Here is an 18,925-nt window from a genome sequence, read left to right on the forward strand (position 1 = left end):
TATCATCTTATGATCATGATGTGGAGTGTGTGACACTATTTCTCACCTGTTCACCCCACAAGAAATGGAAGGAGCTTAATTTCTTTTCTGCAATATCTGGCCTTCGTGTGCTGTATCGTGACCTTATGCATAGTGACATCACTATTAAAGTACTGGAGTTATCATGGAATAACCTCACCAGATCATCTTCCTTAATCAGTGATATCACCATCCACTGTAGAGTAGAAGAATTGGTGATCAATTGTAACAGCACTATTGGAGAAGAACCTGCTCTATACAATAATATTATGTTGTCTCATCCCTCCTCAAGGCGGCTAAGACCAGTGTTGGGCAAGTTACTTTGTAAAAGTAACTAGTTACATATTACATATTACTTGCAACAAAACTATTTAGTTACAGTTACATATTACCCATAAAATAAAGTAACTGTAATAATATTACATATTATATTACTTTGTGTCCACAGCCTTAAGCTGTCGCCTGTGAAACTACCACATTATCACGTGACATGATTGCGTTGTTGGACAATGTGCAAACCTTGGTTATAAGTAAGAAGCTGGTGAATAAGCTTCATTCAGTAGGCCTCGTTACTTCGTTGTGGTTAGGCGTTACTCAGAGGATTACTAACGAGATTAGTAACTTCGTTACTTTTAATAATAATATTACGTCATATTAGACTCGTTACAGTAATTATATTACTTAGGTAACGCGTTACGTTTGTAAGTAAAGTATCTTGCGTTATATTACCTGTTTTCATAGCGTATTTCGTTATATTACTTTGTCACCACAAAAGTAATAATATTACGTAACGCGTTACATAAGTAGCGCGTTACTCCCAACACTGGCTAAGACTGTATATCTTGGGTACCAGGTTAACAGCTGCTTCAGCCATTATCCTCTTTACTGCGCTAGGAAGGGGAACAAACTGCAGCAGCTCAATTTTTCCAATAATAACATCACTGATCTGATGAAGTTTGAGATGTAATTGTTACTATACTTAACAATAACACTTCTCTGGTCAGGCTTTGGATGAGTTACAATGAGATCAGTTCAAAAGCTGCTCAATGTCTAGTACAAGCCCTCCACAACAATGCAAGTTCTAGAACTACCTGATTACCCTAAAGATGTTAAAAAGAGAATCAGATCTTTGCAAGAAGTAATTAACCAGTACAGAGAAAGTAGAGGATGTCAAACAAAACTGGATTAATTGCATCTAATTTTGGTCTTGTATTACAAAGAAAATCACAGTTTCACACTCTTGCTATGGAACTACTCCAGCTGAAATGTTTGAAAAATGTGCCTGCTATACAGTGGGGAGTTGAACATGAGGCGGTTGCTTTTGAATATTACGAAAAGAGCCTTGCTACTCGTCATTGAGATCTGAGCCTGAGGAAGTCTGGAATGGAAATCCCTTAGTAGCTTGTGCTTTTTATATTAAAATATGAAGCAAAACACTTAACACTCAAGGGCAACTCAAGGAATTTTGGTGACAGGTTTCTGAATTTCTGTTGCATACACACATAAATCTAGGGGGAGTCTGGGAGCGTGCTCTCCAGGAAATTTATGTATGTACGTATGTTTTGAGATTGAATCTACATGGTGACAACTTTCACCAAAAATCTTTAAAGCTCACATTTTAAACATATTGATTGATATAGTAGACTGTTTATGTTTGATTCTGCTGGCATAATTCTGGAGCAGGCTAAAGATTTAACAGGTGGAGCTTGTGTGAAGTTTGAAGCATGCAACAGACACACAGATGCTATCTTGCATTGGGCATGGCCTCCAGGAAAAATTTCAGGTCTCGATACGATTTTTGACTATTTTTACTGTGTCACACAAGTAGTTCAGGTAAACTAAGTAACTTTTAAAAATACAAAATGTGGCTGTTCCGTGTGGGTCTACATAGTTGACTGCTCTATTAGAGTATTTTAATCTGAACTTTTGATAGCTTAGCAAATCAATACAAAATCATGTCTGAATAATTATACTTGACCAGTTTCTGGAAACCTCAGAAACTCCCTAGATCTGCCCCCTGGACACCAGTTGGAATAAATTATTTTAAAATACAATCTAGAGCTTGCAAGTTTCCATTAACTTGCGACAAACAAACATGCACGCTAAGTGGCTTTACCACTGTATCTCAGAGAACAAATGACATATACATATCTATGTCATGTCCACATTTAAATTTCATATGAATTTAATCTATGCAGCTATAGCTACAGTGCATCTGACGTTTGAGTTGCTGAATGCCTGCTGTCCACAGCTTCTAAAGTTTTCCACTGCATGGAAGCAATAATGGCATTGTCACAGCTGACTATACGTATATAACCACCTCAGTTGCATGCTAAAGACTGGAATGAACTACCCCTCATGTTATGACAGAGACTTTGTAATGCACACACCTTATATAATTAGTTACACCCTCCTTTATCTTTACTTATTAATACACCTGCATGCAAGTAGGACTGTATCTTGGTTGTACTGAAGGAGTTTTGTGAGATTGATCAGTAGAAATTAAGTATTGCATATAGTCCTAAAGAACTGGGTTAGCCAACCCATAAGCAATGCCCCCTACAATGTACAATAGCGAGATATTAAAACTCAGGATGCAGTAAAGCAAATTATATATATATAGCTACATGCATGTGGAGCAGCAGTTTTGTTGTCAGAGAAAAAATCTAGTTGATGCATATGTATGATGATCATAATTATTATGTTGTCAGTCAAGGAATAAGCACAGTATATGGCATTATGATAGTGTCAGATCAACTTGCAGTAGCTGATCCAGTGCATTTCTCCCACAGCTACGGGTACCTGTATAGCTACATGGGTAAGTAGAATTATCCATTGCATGGTAACAACATTATAGGAGCTTAGTTGTAGGAGACCTGTCATTACTGCATCACCTGGAAATTACACTACTTTTGGTGGGAATGATCGGTGTGTATCAATTAGTGCTGTGCTTCGCTGTGGTCATTGCTTCAATGGTGTGATGCCATAGTGATATTTCTTTCTTTTGTGGATTATGATTAACAATGAAATGCATTGTTAGGTGTATGCATTCCTGCACTCTCCGGCATCTACATTTTATCTTGTATTCATGTACTCATTTAAAAAATAAATGTAAATTAAAGCTATAAGCTTTATATAAAAGTTTTCACAGTATCGATAAATAAAATAATAAAAAGGTAAGTATCAAAATACTGTACTATGATATGAGGTGGGCTTCAGACATAATAGAGTAGGTCACACTACTGCCAAGGATGTAACAACCAAATGCAATATATGTTGTGGCCACAATGTATAGTAACAGTCTCAGTAGTTGTGATGTGATCTGTACCAAGTTGTTCAGTAGGAGATTTAGTAGACACAATCCTGAAATAAAAGTGCAAATACACAATACATTAAATTAAAAATAAACTACCGGGAAATGTCATCATGAACGTGGATGTTACACCACCAATGGGTCCAATCACTATTAGAACATCAGGGATGAATGAAGCAAGGATAACAGAAAGTGAAAACCATCCAACTGTTTCTAGTCGAGCTCTAGCTGTGTCATGAGATTTGAATTCCATCCATTTGTGACCTCCTAATTCTAATAGAAATGTATCCAGAGCTGACCTAGTGATTAATAGCAATGTAAAAGAGCTCAGGTATCATATACGTATACTATATATGGGGCAAAAAATAAGGCCAAGAAAGCTGGTAAAAGTCAAGGGTGGCTCTAGGAATTTTGGTGACAGGTTTCCAAACATTTGTAGCATACTCCACTGGGAAATTTTTGAAAATTAATTTATTGCAAGATTGAATCTGGCAACAAATCCAAATGTGACTGTTCTATTAGGGTAGTTGACTGCTCTATTAGAGTATTTCACACCTGAACTTTTGATACTTTTGCAAATTGATGCAAAATCAATTTTAATTGCCTTAATATACTGAAACAGTTTCTGGAAACCTCAGAAACCCCCCCTGGATCTGCCCCTGAAAGTGTGTAATAGAAATGAAAAATGTGAGCTTCATGTATCTGTAACATTGATTTTCAGGTTGTTTGTTTGCAACTGTGTGCAATGAATAGCCAATGACATTTGAGCAGTGAATATGAAGAAAGTAAATTTCTATTCACTGCACATGCACTACATAGTCTAGGACAACCAATCTGAAACCTTGTAACTGGCAAGAAGCCAATGTGTTTCAGTTTAGCAGAGAAGGTCCAGATCTCAGCTGTTGTAGCTCCTTTAAGTTGTTGCTGGAAGATCAAATCATTACAGGGTCTAGGATTCAATAGAGTTTAATGTCATGATTGCATATCTACAGGCTTTGGCTTTCTCATACATTGGTCCATAGTGGGAAAAGTATTTACAATAAAAGACTCTTAATTGCTACGATATGGACCACTATTGTTATACTAAAGACAGGACACCTCCAAGATTAAGTTGAAGTCACACAGCCATTCTTAAGATCAAAGTTTGTCTAATTTCTCTACTTGCACAGTCAGACATGTTCCAATACAACCTTCAGCATAAATATTTACAAAGCTATAATAAATATAGCTAACCTTAAAAACCAGCCTGTGGCTACATAGCTGTAATGCATACATACATATAATCATGGTAAAAATCTGATCCAAAACAACTGAACTGAAAACAATAGTATGCTAATCAAACAGTACATCGATATCAAAAATGCATGGTGGTCAAGAAATGAGTGCAATAGTAAATGACATTAATACCACTACAGTCATTTTTAGCCACCACCTATTTGTGATAGCCACATTCATCCACAGCTTGGTTGGTTTAGATTAGATATATATTATCCTAACACACTTACCTGCCTATAAAACAAATAATGGGATACAATGTGATCAGTGACACCACTATCATTATTCTGGCTATACTGATGGGAATATCTCTAGGACAATAGTTACGTAGGACATCTCCACTGATACAAGTTCTACTATTAAATGTGAGATAACCAAATAGTCCAGTAACACTGTACACTATCAAACATGATGACATCACTGTAATAGCAACTACACTGTATCTCTTAACAGAACGTCTCTTTAGTCCAAAGTATACTGGAACAGCAGTAGCATGACACTGAAAGATATACAGCTATAACTATAACACTATAATTGAATGTGTGCATATTCTGTTTTGTTTTGAATCGAATTGCTTTGGTGTTGCACGGCCTGACCACTTTTATCTTTTACTGATCTGGTGAATGCAACATAATTATGTTCTAGCTACACCCAGATTTTGATGATTGCACTGTGCTGCTTTGATTGCTGTTAAGCTGTAAGGATTGACAAAAACATTAAACATGCCATTTTAAAAGCCATCAACAAGCTTTTCTGCAGCCTCAACAATCAAGACATGCTGTGGAATCTCCAAATGCTGGAGTAGCCTAAATGTAAATCTGATACTGTCTTCATCACATCCTGTTTTTCCTGATCCGATGACAAAAGAAAAAAGTGGTCTGGCTGAATGACACTAAAGTTACCTACCATATAAGCAGTACATATAATGGAGAATGAGATAGCACCAACTGTCCAGGATGTGTGACAAACCCTGAATTAAATATGTAAGCAAAACCACTCAATTATGTTACTGAGAAGTTTACCCTTTATTATCACTGTCTTCTTTACAATTCAGATAGTTGTCATCAATAAGAAAATACTTCACAATGACCACAAATGCAATGTACAGTGATGAGGCGAATCCAATCAAACTAAGAATAAAGATTATGTTATGACCACAGAACTTTGTATGGGAGAGATCAAATGAATAAACATAGTTTGAAGCACAGTTGAGGATTGTGGTGTAGCTTGTAGACTTGCTAACTGTACTTTATAAGCTTTATAGCTACAGACAGTTAGACGTCAGCAGCTTGCTGTCGAGGAATGGCACCAACATATACCTGATATTAGTAATCAGCAACTAAGTTAGAAGAAAATTACAAATCAAAAGGTGTCTGGGATACAAGCACCACTAGGAAAGTTTCATAAAGCAGTGCCTTGCTTATGCTATATACGTATATATGAATAACGCACTCAAGCTTGGTCTTGATTCTAATATACTAATATAGCATTCAGCTTCACTTTGAGTAGCACGTGCTTCATGATTTATTTCCGTCAATGCTTAAGTATATACAAAAGGAACTACTTATATGATGTGTGTTCAATTAGAGTAGTACAGCTGTACCCTAGGCTCTTCTGCACAAATAGTACTAACCTGGTAAAGCTGAGAGATCCAATATTCTTCAACATCGATAATGGTAATATGAACACAATGGATAATAATGGAGTAGAAACTCGACGATCAAAATACCACTCCTCTGATAAACGTTTTCCATTATGTAATGTGAATGCACTGGACACTGAAAAACAACACAATAAAGACATACAAGTTGATAAAAGGCACCACAATTTATGTGAAATTATGTGTGTCACCTCCTAATGCCACTTAGAGTGAAACCTTATTAAGTATTTTATTTTAAAAATCCTACCCAGTATACTATTTGGTATTCAAATGAGTCTTAATAATCTCAGTAGAAAACCAGCAAACCATGGGGTTCTCTTGGGCTCAGTGGATATTTGATAGTGTTTCACATAAGCTTTGTTTTGATAGGGCTCCTTGATAAACATGTAAAACAATATTTTGCCAAAGAAATCTTACAAAACAAAGTACATATCCTGTAAGTGTGTGCCATCTAAATATCTACTGAGTCACAGTGAAACACATCATTCACTGGTTTTGTACTGTGATTACGGAGACCCACGTGAAATCTAATACGAAAGTGGCTCACAACACATGTCCCTCCACTGGAATAATTATTACTATCACATGTACCATATCACACTGCTGTATTTCTTCAGTACTAAACTAAACTTTTTGGGAGGATTGGGGTTGGGAGTGGGGAGGAGAAGTCTTTTATTCTGTGGTCCACGATGGGTAAACCATTCAACACTTTCGCACAGTTGCTATATACCAATATATACCATACAAATTTTAACATACTGTCAATTAACTGATCACCAATCAGTACTAGTACAGCAGTATTGGCTCCAAATGGTATTATTATTAGTAGAAACTGGCAAAGTTTTCCAATAAGTGGACCACAAAGGTGAGAAACAACATCTTGGTATGTCCTGGATTCAGTCACTTCAGCACCATGTGCCATTATCAATAAACTTGGAGCCACAAAGACTAGGAGTACCTGCATGATAGATAAGACAAAGGATTAATGATCATATGCAATCATGTACACAGAGACATGTGCACCCTTGCACACACACACTGCACACGCATGCAGACACACATGTGGGTGCACACATACGCGCGCACACGCACACGCAGACACACATGTGCGTGCACACACACAACACACACACAAAAAGCCTTCAGTTACCATGCCAGAGCTACCATGCTGGCACAGTCAAGCCTACCAAGTGAACCAGCACTAAAACATCTGTGTGCTACTCAGGTGCTACGAGTCAGCACAGGCAATTCCTCTGGGGCAGGATTTGTAATTAACAAAAGGCTACATCATGTCTTGCAGGTGAAAGTGTGGGCACTCGAGTCCCACCTTGACCTTAACCCATTATGTGAAACATGGACAGGTGGCATTTGCTTCCCTACTACCAGTTATCTATTGATGTAGCAGCTACTTCCCAGGTCACCAGAACGCATTAAACAGCTGAGCAATGTGAGTAAACTTTCTTGCTCCAGAAAACAACAGCAACAACAACTGGGCATCAAACCTGGAACCGTTTGATTACCAGGCCAGTGCTATAACTACTTGGCTATGTTACCTCACAACAACAACAACAACAACACACACAGCTAAGCTGTGATAACGCTATAATACTATTACATTGTTTCATTCAAATCTGTAGAACTCTAATAGAAACCCTACCACATAACTCTTTATAGAGGTATAGAACCTTTTTAGCTTCTGTGTATTTTAGAAGTCACATTGTTGGATCTATGAATTTTCTGAGCTAGTGGGGATCATTAAAATTTTAATTCAGAAATGGGAGATCACTTGATGTGCATAATTTATCCCTATGATAGCCCTGCTGGTTTATTGGTGGTGGCCAGGAAGTGGATGAAATGATGTCAATTTTAAAAATTACAAACATAAATTGATTGACTATTGCAGCCATTTCTTGGTCATAATCTTTGATTTGTCAAACCTGGCTTTTGCATTTTCTAGGTAAAAAACGTTTACAATAAACCTGCTTAGTACGTAGGGATCACAACAGTTGTTTTCAAAGGAGAATCCATGATGCACGCATGCATTGTATTTCCTACATGTGATGTGCCAAAAAAAACAGACCTCTAATAATAGTGAAAATTCAACTCCATATACAGTGCCATCCTTGTTTGAGTAACACTTGTCTGAAGGCATTTAGTTAGTTAGTCAGCTAATTATCCAACCAGTACTGCTAAGAGCTGTTAAGGTATTGTGAAATGATGGAGTTTGACTTACAAGTTAAGTTGTATAATTTGCAACCTAGTGATCTGATTGGTCGCACCAGATTCTCATAATCTGGCACAAGTACATGATGCTGGACAGACTAGACCCTCTATTTTGTAATTGAAGGGGGAGCCTCACCAGACCAGTCAGGTTGCTGCTCTCTGCAGGCTTACATGGAGCCACGCCCACCGGAGTTGTAGTCTAGTCATGTGTCAGGCCAACCTCTTCATAAGCCATGTCCACTTTAATATCGGGATGGTAAGCAAGCACAAAGCCACACCCACTTCTAGGAAACCTGTTTTACTGTCTGAAACTTACGTGAAACCACGTCCCTTGACTGATTCTTCATATAAATATGGATCTGTGATACATATTGATATAGCAATATATCAGTTAATGAGTATCATGATACGATCGTTCAACTATTGGTAAACTACAACACTTGGAATACGTAGCAGTCCTAAAATGCAATAGGCAATGAGATCAGTTTCCCAGAGATAGTCACATACTTGTATAGCATCTACCTATCAGATGTTGCACTCAGCATACTATTTTGTTGTGTGGAAGTGGGGAAAAGAGTCTGGCATAATTCAAGCAGGTGTTAGGCTACAGATTGTTTGCACCATTCAACATTGCAACCAAACCTTCTGAACTCTTGTTGTTATCTTGTTCAGCCTGCCTGCCATTTTAAGCAAGTTATAGATACAATGGTACGCAATATGCAATTGCTTAATTCATACTAGCAAGACTAAGGCCACTATTTGGTGATTTTCTGTTTTTCATCAGAAAATTCCAAATGTAGAGTGCAGGCGGGTCATTACCATTATCTTGCTACAATATAGCTAGCTAGACTTATTTTCATACCTCCATACTCTCCAGATCCTGATACTCTCTGGATAACAGGCAATTTTAACTTGGCCAACTCAACATAGCTAGTTTGGCAACTATCCTGTTTAGACGTAGTCGTCCTTCGTCACATGATCAATTCCACTTGAGGATTGACTGTGACTTGTAAACTTCATTACACCAATCTTTCACATTCTCTTGGCTACAATGCAAAGGTAGCTACTGTATGAATGCAGCAGTCTTGAAAACTGAACTACACATCATCAATATTATTTTGAGTAATAATGGGGAAATACGTGTGGCAGTAAAAATACATGCGGAAGGGCGAATCATATAGTACGTACTTTGGCTTTACAAGCTGACAAGTCCCTGGAGAATACCATGCCTTAGTATCTTAAAAAAAAAAAAAACTACCATGCAGGAGTCCAAGAGTGAGTACAAGTACAGGTTTAGTTATACATTTACAGCTGGTGGTGTAGCACAATAATAACTCACCAGCTGAGCTGCCACTGCTTCCACAGGTCCACCAAATGCCCAAAACGCGTAGGGGAATAGCAGTATGCCAGTACCGATAGCATTGTGTGTTTGAACGAATGTTGCACTGATCAGAGAGTGTTTACCAAGCTTGGTCTTGTCATTATCGCTATTAACATCCATTATTGCTTCGTTGTGGTCTACGCCCATCGTTTAACACACTACCTTGTGGCCCACCAGACTGCGTACGTTCATCAATAATCAACGCCCACGATCACGCGACCGCAAAATTAATTTATAGCTTGAGGTCTAAGGTCTCCTCGGAAGTCTCGAAGCAGTCGAAGTCCTAAAAGTCTTCTCTGATGCTGAAAATAAACGGTGACGTTCATTTATCGCAAGTGTGTCAATCCATCGAGGAACTCTCCAGTGCCAAAAAGACGACAGAAGACAGTAATGAGAGTCAGGGGACGACACGTAAAAACTCCCTAGTCGGTGCTGCACTGGTACAAGCACACAACGCCATCGGTACAGGATTGCTGCTCTTCCCCTACACGTTTTGGGCATTCGATGGACCAGTGGGAGGAATAACAGTTCAGCTGGTGAGGCCCGCAACATGATTTACTGGTCGATCGTGAGTCATGTTTTTAATAATCCACTCACCAACTGATTTAGTAATGGATTGTGCACTATGTAGCTAATCATATTGAACACATCTTGAAAGTGCTGTCAGCTTTTGGGGTTGCAGCAGTTTAATACAGTAATTATCACAGATTGTTTCAAAACAACACCTGGTGTGGGTACTATGAGGTCAATTTTTATATTACTGATCATTCATACTGATAAAGTTATTGCTTAGCTTCAATTCAGCTAACAATATTAGTCGGATAATTTTTGCTTTCATGTAGTTATAGAAAATATCATTATTCTCAGCAATATAGTCCACATTTTACATCATTATAATAAAACTTTTCAAATACATTACCGGCAGACTGGAAATGGCTACCTGAGGTAAGGCTGGGCATGGCTAGGCCAGGTTGCTGTTGGGGTTTAAATATGTTGAAATGTTAGTGGACTATCAGCTTGCAATGTCCCTCTTGTTCAACTGGATCTTACAGAACCATGGCCCACAAATAAGTTTTATATCGTGTATGGCATGAGTAAGTCAACTAGCCAGAGTTACTGGTGATAATCAGTTATAAATTAACTTTTTTTGCACATTCAGCTCTCTTTTAAGTATATTAGACAATGGAGTAGCTAGAAGAAAAATATTACTTGGGGAATGTGTATGACTGCTCCATTAACATGTCTGATTGCTACATTAGGGTATCTTGATCTTGTGTGGATCTACGTGTCTTGTAATTGGTTGCTTCAGTGGTATAGCTATGCCACTGCACAATGTATGGATGATGAAGTAGTGGTGTGTCTCAAAGAGTGGGGAAGAGCCCAACCCATATCTCATTACATGTATACACGAGTGTAAATTTAGATAGTTGATAGTACAACCTCGACTGGCTTTAATTGTTCAAGTTAAATTGGTTGCTAAAATACTGCTCAAACCACATGTTGCTAAAATTGGTCCAAGTTAGGTTGACTAAAATTGGTCTGGTCAAAACAATTTTTGACCTGGGTAAATTTTTTGCCATATATAGCTCGAGCTAAGGTATTATCCAGACTGCCTATCCATTATTGGATGGGGGAAAGATGAGAGTCCACCAGACCTTTCCCTCTACCTATAATCAGAGAGAAAAGTGATCTGGCCATGTACACTAAATAATCTTGTTATTATACTTTCTCCTTTGCTGTGTTTATAGATGTTGGTAGTATTCATAGCTCCCAGTCTTCTCATTCTGGCATATTCTGCAGAAGTCAAACAGGCAAAATCTTACCAAGATGCTATCTCACGTTTGTGTGGTCCCATTATTGGCAAGGTCTGTCAGGTGTGTGTAACATTGGCAGCATTTGGAGCTGGTGTTGGGCAGTTAATACTAATCGGAGACCAGTTGATTGATAGTACGTTTGTGTGATAGTATTTTGTGTATGTATGTTAGTGCAAGTAAAATTGTATGAAAATTAGAAGTGCTTCTTTTTTTTCCAAATTTAATCGGTATTTTTAGTAAACGCTGTTATTAGCTCCTTCTCAGAGTGAGATCTGGCTGGTAATGTGTTTTAGAGTAAGAACCTGTAAGAACCTGTTAATGTGGGTACTTGAGAATGAGTACACTGTCATAATATGGATACTCAGTAATGGTCCCAAACCATCCCTAATTAGCACCTAGACAACCAAGACACCTTGATAATCAGGACACTTGGTGGCCAGTCCCAAAGATCACTGTGTTTCCAAATACTCCAATAGAACAGTCAAAAGGTCTCAGAACTGTTTTTAAATTGTCAGAATAAGGAAACAATAACCAAAAGAACATCTTTGCCTACTGAAGCCCTACCTCAAATATGTGGTAGGCAACCATATTGAGTATATTATGGTAGTTAAACCCCAGAAGCCTTTTTTTGAAAGACTTCTCACATTGGTAGGTGTTCATTACCATGTTGTCTATATGCTGTTGTGCACTAAACACTGAAACCTTTGGTGGGATAGATATAATTATCACAGGAGTTGTAGAACAGTTTAGTTATTGACACTCATCCTCAGCTACTTCTCACTAAGATATGTTACACTCAAGCTCTAGTAACTGTGATCTTAAAACTAACATTGCTACAATTCAGTACATGAAACTGTGTGTCCCCCAGACCCTTGTGTATACCCTAATTTCTTGTGACTATTGTTACTCTATGCAGGATTTATTATAGATATCATGAAGGCTTGTTTTAGCAAGGATAACATAAGTATCATGTATTATGCCAGTATAATAGGGCAATTTCAAGAAAATGCACAATGAGTATCCTAAAAGACTTCTAAGAGCAGTCACTTGCTCTAATACAGTAATCAGGAAACTACTGATACTCTCTAATAAAACAGTCAACGTTTGAAAGAGATTATTCAGCATCATGTTTACATATCATTAACTCCTATATGGACACTATTTTCAGTGGAAAAGTTCTCTGTAAAGTATAGCAGTGTTTGAGTATTCTAAGTACTTCCCTGAGCTTAATATTAAGATGGAGAAAAGAAGGATATGAGGATAAAGTGAAGATTATAGGATGTGGAAATTTTACAATTATCCAGTGGATGAATTATAGGGTATAGGGATAGCCAACAATGGAGTGTATAGGACACCAAGTCGGTAATTTGTAGTGAGCATTTCATGTCTGGCAGAAGCAGCAAAGATCCTTGGCGTCGAAGCATAACTAAGAACATGAAAAGCACAGTAAAAAAGGCACCTTGAAGGAGACATGGAAAGATATTAAAAATGATTTGGGAGCAGGCATCCTGCAGACCTTCAGCATTTATGCTGTAAAGCCTTAATAAATAAGATATCAAAGGAGCAGGCCAGCATGAAAAACGTTGCTGTTGCAACTGCCGAGATGAGTAAGATGGAGATTGCTGTTTCACACTAACTACTCAGTGTCAGTTGCGCAAGTCACTGGAATGGTCACACAGACAATCCTTCAGTCTATTTTACAGCTATTTTAATAATTAATTTTGATCGTGTGTGAGAGAGAACAGATATTTCTTCTGTAGATAAAAGAGTTCTCATAGCTTGTGCATTGTGTAACCATTGTGATTCTGTTGTGCCACTTGGTTAAGTAGCACACAAGTAATTATTATTTATGTGCATCCTGATAGTGGCAAAAATCTAGTGTAGCCAAGGTCGGATTCCCGGGATCTAGTCTATCTCGAGTTTGATGTGATAGTCAGGATGACAAATCATGCCACTATCACACATCATGCACGATCCTGAACTATATACGTAGCAATACAAGTATAACCTACACAGTTTAAATAGCAAACGAATTGAACATAATACAACAATAAAGCACAGGGTATTATAGTATAATATAACAATTACTTAGTCTGTTCAGCATTGTCCTTTGACTGATGTCTTGACTTGTGGCAGTCTGGACAAATACAAATTTTATCCTTCAGTAAGTTGGCTGTAGACTGACCACATGACAAATGAAACTGTTTTATTTCATGATCAAGGCTAGTACAACCGACTAGTTAATCTGTTGTATTCTGTTGTCAATAACACTCCAAAGAGTGTTATTGTAGACTTATGATCACTATTTTCATCAAACAGGTTGCAAGCTATATTGCTGGTAAGTATATCATTTGTTACACTCGCTGTAGCACTAACCAGCTGCAGTACTAATGTCATTGACTTTAGTGCATGGTATGAAGAATTTCACCAGAGGGGCCATCTTAAAAGTTTCTTAGATGCACCACACTGTTCACTATGTATATAGTGAGAATACAGTAAAGAGCACAGCAGCTATATGGCAAGCCACATCTCACAGTTTTCATTCTCATATCTTCTTTTCTTTGTCTTTAAGCTCAGGGAAGTTCTTAGAATACTTGAATGTAGCTATATTTCACAGGAACGTTTTCACTGAAAATGGCGTCTGCGCTTGCGCATGCACATATGCAAGAAAATGATATGTAAACGTGATACTGCCATACCCCCCATGCATAACCTCATTGATTGTTTTCAAAGCACAATTGGAGTAACCAGTCAGATAACAGACAAATTGCTGACAAATTACCCATTTTTACCATAATTGGATTGGGCAGGACATTAATATATGAGAAGCCTTAACAATAACTACCAGTTGGTTGCTAGGAGATGCAGATAACAGACAAATTGCCTATTTTCTGACCATAATTGGATTTGGAAGGACATTATGTCCTTACAAAGTATAAGGAGAAGCCTACTGTCTAATAACTCACCAGTTGGTTGCTAGGAGATGCTACATTTCTACAACCCAAGGGAGGACCACAAATGTACCAATGCTAACTCCTCTGCTGTAATGAAACCTCATAAAATCTGCTACACAACAATTTTTATGACAACACTGAGGCTACTTGGCAACACAACAGGTAAAGTGCAGTACATTGTGTACAGTGTATAGGGCTATTGGTGTGTTATGTTTGTCCAACCAACTGCAGGTTTGTTAGGAAATTTGTTTTGACACTTAAAAATTCTTATTATAAGTGCTGTAATTGGCTTAAAATATTAGACAATTATATAGAAAGTCTGTTGTACCACTTATCCCTAATCACACAGCAACAGTCACCCTGCCATTGAATGTCAACAACTCCTTTTGCTTCTCTGTTATGCAGGAGTGGACAGCCAAAGTTTAGCCTTTTATGATGAATAGTCTTGGAATTGTAGTACTAGACAGTTGGAACAGCAATAACACAGCAAATAAATTACAGGCACTTATTTAATCAATCATAACTCACAACTGAAACAAGCTACGAAGGCGGAGTTTGGCTCAGTCTGTTTACCATGAACTGGCAAAATTGATCAAGGCATAGTTGTCCCTGTATGTCTCCATGCAGAAGGGTCATTCCAACAATGAAACGACATGGTAAACTTTATTTCTACCGCATTGTAAATAAATGCCCATAACTCACATGTCTTACACTGTACAAACATGAAACAAAGATTTTCTTCCCCCCATGAAAAGGCAAATCTGATGCTGTATGGTTATATATAATTTGATTTGAGCTTTGTTTCAATTCATACCGCATGTTTGTCCTACCAACTGCAAGTTTGTTTAGAAATTTGTCCTGACACTTATAATTGGCTCAAGCCTAATTGTGATATTTCATACAATTATATAGAAAGTCTTACCCATACACACCAACACCTCTTAACCTTGATACAATCTATATAGATGTCCATAAGCTGGTAAAATAGAAATTAATATTGTTTGTGTTCTTAATCTGTAGTGTCCAGTGCATTACCAGCACATGATCATGATCACAAGCCTTTATCAGAGGAGTGGTACTTTGATCGTCGGGTTTCTACTCCATTATTATCCATAGTGTTCATATTACCATTATTGATGTTGAAGAATATTGGATCTCTCAGTTATACCAGGTTAGTTACTTTGTGAGGCGTGGCATTTAATATGATCAAAAAGAAAATCCAATGTTCTAATAGAATACACACTTATAACATTAAAATAAGTTATAAGGGTTATAAAATTGTATAATATATTTTTGGACTTCTAATAAAGAGGATTCAAACTTCCTGTAAAAACAATTGAAGGTCCAAGCTCTCATAAATATTGAAATGTAGTTTTTAGCTCAGTTATTAATTTATCATTCAAAATTTTTCCATTTAAAAAAACCATTGCTCCATATGAAAGTAAAAAGAAATGTGCTCATATTTGTAAAGTGGGAATAGACACCGATCTATAAAATACTCTAATAGAATATAGACCACACTTTAATATTGTGTAACATTCTGTTGCATCACAGTTTTATTGGATTTCTTTCATCACTCTACATTTCTTTGGTGGTCGTTGTGAAATATTTTCTAATTGATGATGACTACTTAAACTGCAAGAATGACAGTGATTTAGAAAGGTAAAATAACTTGTGTACAACTTAGTACAATTGTAGTGTTACTTGTTTCAGGAACTGCCAGTCTTCCTGGACAATTGCTGCCACTTCTGTTTCCTTTGCATGTACTGCTTATGAGGTATACCATAGTAACCATATTATAGAAAATAATGTGTGCCATTTTTATTTACAGTGCCATGTGTCTTCTGTTCCAGTATACTTTGGACTAAAGAGACGTTCTGTTAAGAGATACAGTGTAGTTGCTATCACAGTGATGTCATCGTGTTTGATAGTGTACAGTGTTACTGGACTATTTGGTTATCTCACATTTAATAGTAGAACTTGTATCAGTGGAGATGTCCTACGTAACTATTGTCCTAGAGACATTCCCATCAGTATAGCCAGAATAATGATAGTGGTGTCACTGATCACACTGTATCCAATAACTTGTTATGTTGGCAGGTAAGAATCTGAGCATGTACTTTCTTTTGCCAGAACAATTAGCTATTTGACAACATAACTTATTGTTGGTGTTACACTACACACACACTACATGTGGACATCTGAAGCCTCACCTGTTATGTGAGTTATGGACATTTGGAATTTGTTTCCCAGTTTATACCAGGTAGCCCATTTACTGCCAAGAAACCATCACAACATACACTACACACACGCACTCCGTCTGTGCACACACACACACACACACACACACACACACACACACACACACACACACACACACACACACACACACACACACACACACACACACACACACACACACACACACACACACACACACACACACACACAGCACACTCCTATAGAGTTTATGCTACTGTACATTATCTAATAATTATGAATGTTTTTTTTTGTAAATAGAATTAAGAGTACTTATTTCACTAGTCAAGTAATATTAGTGTGTATTCAAGGTTTCAATTCATAAGTGCATAATATATCATATGGATATTCTCACATAGTGGTAATAGTATTGCAAAGAATATAATTTTTATGTGGTTCATGATATATGGCTTGCCATATAGCTACTTATATGAAAGAGAAGCACAATTTTGAGACGCACACTAGATAAAACATTATTTTTTCAGCTATGTTGGACAGTATAGCTTTAAAGCCTCAAGCCTTAGGAAGGTAATTACATAACCAGGAGGACTCTGCAGCTGATCAATCATTATGGTAGCTATAGCAAGAAACCTTATTACCGTAGTGGCTTTAAATTCCTCCTGCAGTTCTAAGAAACTCGTATTTCTTGAAATCATGCAGGAGTTTTACCATGACTATATTACATGTATTGTGATCACAGCAGGCTAATTGAACGTAAAGTTTTTGATAAAATAACTCTTCACTTATATGTAGTTACTGCTCAAACAATATAATTATGTGCACATGGGGGTAATTACTTGTCCTTTGTTTAAACAAATCTGAGCTGTTTAGTTACTGGCTACTGAGATACTATAAGTTTCACCGTATCCATTAGGTTAGGTACGTAGTACATAATCCACACCGTCACCAATCAGCACGAGCTACTGTGTCATATCAGCACTTTATTTTGTTTAGCTATTCCAGTGTTATGTAAGTTGTATGCATACTTTTCTGGCTGAGGGCGCAAGTTGTCCCCAGACCATTAATGCAGGCATTTCCTGTGCTAAAAGGCAATCAAAATGAATGCTATCAGTTGGTGTATATAATGAGGGATTGTATGTTGTGTAATGTCACCAGGTCTTGTGGTTTACTGTGTAATGATATATTTTTACCTGGCTTGCTGATGCCTGTGGTCTCTGAAGCTATGTTATGTGTGTGGGCGTAACCACACTTGTGCGTACGTGTGTGTAAGTGTGCTTGTGTGTGCCCATGTCACGTGTGCAATTGCCATTGCATGCATTGGTATAGTTACCATGCATCGGTATAGTTACCATGCATCTACTGTAGCTACTTACATATTGTGTGTGTGTTTCTCCATAGGTCATCCTTTGACAGCATCTTAATAGAACTGGTGACAGCTGTTAAACACAGATCGATGTTGTCAGAACGTGTACAAACCATAAGATTCCGACTGGAGGCAATTGGGTGGTTTCTCTTTACTCTAACCCTTGCCATTTTTATCCCCGACATCGTGGTAGTCATGAGACCACTTGGTGGACTAGCGTCTATGTTCATGTTAACATTTCCTGGTATTTCATCATATTTACCGTATTTATGTATTTATATTTGCATTATTTCAGGGTTGTGTCTACTAAATCTCCTACTGAACAACTTGGTACAGATCACATCACAACTACTGAGACTGTTACTATACATTGTGGCCACAACATATATTGCATTTGGTTGTTACATCCTTGGCAGTAGTGTGACCTACTCTATTATGTCTGAAGCCCACCTCATATCAAAATGATATTTTTACTGACATTAATGAATGATGTTTATATTTTTATGTTATAAATTTGTCAACTCTAAACTTGAAGAAATACTGGTATAACACATCACTAACTTTGTGAGTCATTTCAGACTGTGAGCTCTTACTACATGCGGATAATCAGTAGCTTTAAAAAACATGTATATACACTTATGCAATACGCAAGGGCCTAGGTAGTTAGGGACGCATAACGGACTAATAATATCCCATGCATTTCC

At 37.5% G+C, this 18,925-nt stretch overlaps 2 protein-coding genes across 3 annotated transcripts; one reads left to right on the forward strand and one right to left on the reverse strand.

The window, feature by feature from the left end:
* Positions 1-3,130: 3,130 nt before the first annotated feature.
* On the reverse strand, positions 3,131-10,098 carry LOC136263161 (solute carrier family 38 member 8-like). The gene is made up of 8 exons (XM_066057667.1): positions 9,829-10,098; positions 7,026-7,224; positions 6,240-6,384; positions 5,629-5,736; positions 5,513-5,576; positions 4,837-5,105; positions 3,431-3,630; positions 3,131-3,381 (listed from the first exon to the last, which is right to left on the reverse strand). The coding sequence occupies exons 1-8, from the start codon at positions 10,015-10,017 to the stop codon at positions 3,215-3,217; spliced, it is 1,341 nt and encodes a 446-aa protein (XP_065913739.1). The 5' UTR covers positions 10,018-10,098; the 3' UTR covers positions 3,131-3,214.
* LOC136263160 (sodium-coupled neutral amino acid transporter 7-like) lies at positions 10,079-18,792 on the forward strand. Of its 2 annotated transcripts, XM_066057665.1 has the most exons (8): positions 10,079-10,406; positions 11,619-11,817; positions 15,659-15,809; positions 16,193-16,300; positions 16,352-16,415; positions 16,470-16,738; positions 18,257-18,465; positions 18,517-18,792. In XM_066057665.1, exons 1-8 carry the CDS (start codon positions 10,170-10,172, stop codon positions 18,684-18,686), a joined length of 1,407 nt encoding a protein of 468 aa, XP_065913737.1. In that variant the 5' UTR covers positions 10,079-10,169; the 3' UTR covers positions 18,687-18,792. The 2 variants fall into 2 exon arrangements, with proteins under 2 accessions (XP_065913737.1, XP_065913738.1); XM_066057666.1 differs by lacking the exons at positions 10,079-10,406; positions 11,619-11,817 and adding an exon at positions 11,846-15,294 and having other exon boundaries at positions 18,517-18,791.
* The last annotated feature ends 133 nt before the right edge of the window (positions 18,793-18,925 follow it).

Source organism: Dysidea avara, chromosome 8, assembly GCF_963678975.1.
Source record: "Dysidea avara chromosome 8, odDysAvar1.4, whole genome shotgun sequence".
Taxonomy (NCBI): Eukaryota; Metazoa; Porifera; class Demospongiae; order Dictyoceratida; family Dysideidae; genus Dysidea; species Dysidea avara.

Coding starts and splice junctions, on each gene's coding strand:
- LOC136263160 (XM_066057665.1), top strand. CDS start 10,170: ATGCTGAAAATAAACGGTGACGTTCATTTATCGCAAGTGTGTCAATCC. Junction 10,407..11,618: donor GAGGAATAACAGTTCAGCTG/GTGAGGCCCGCA, acceptor CTGTGTTTATAG/ATGTTGGTAGTATTCATAGC. Junction 16,739..18,256: donor ATAACTTGTTATGTTGGCAG/GTAAGAATCTGA, acceptor GTTTCTCCATAG/GTCATCCTTTGACAGCATCT.
- LOC136263161 (XM_066057667.1), bottom strand. CDS start 10,017: ATGGGCGTAGACCACAACGAAGCAATAATGGATGTTAATAGCGATAAT. Junction 5,106..5,512: donor TTATATGTACTGCTTATATG/GTAGGTAACTTT, acceptor TATATCTTTCAG/TGTCATGCTACTGCTGTTCC. Junction 3,382..3,430: donor GTTCATGATGACATTTCCCG/GTAGTTTATTTT, acceptor CTTTTATTTCAG/GATTGTGTCTACTAAATCTC.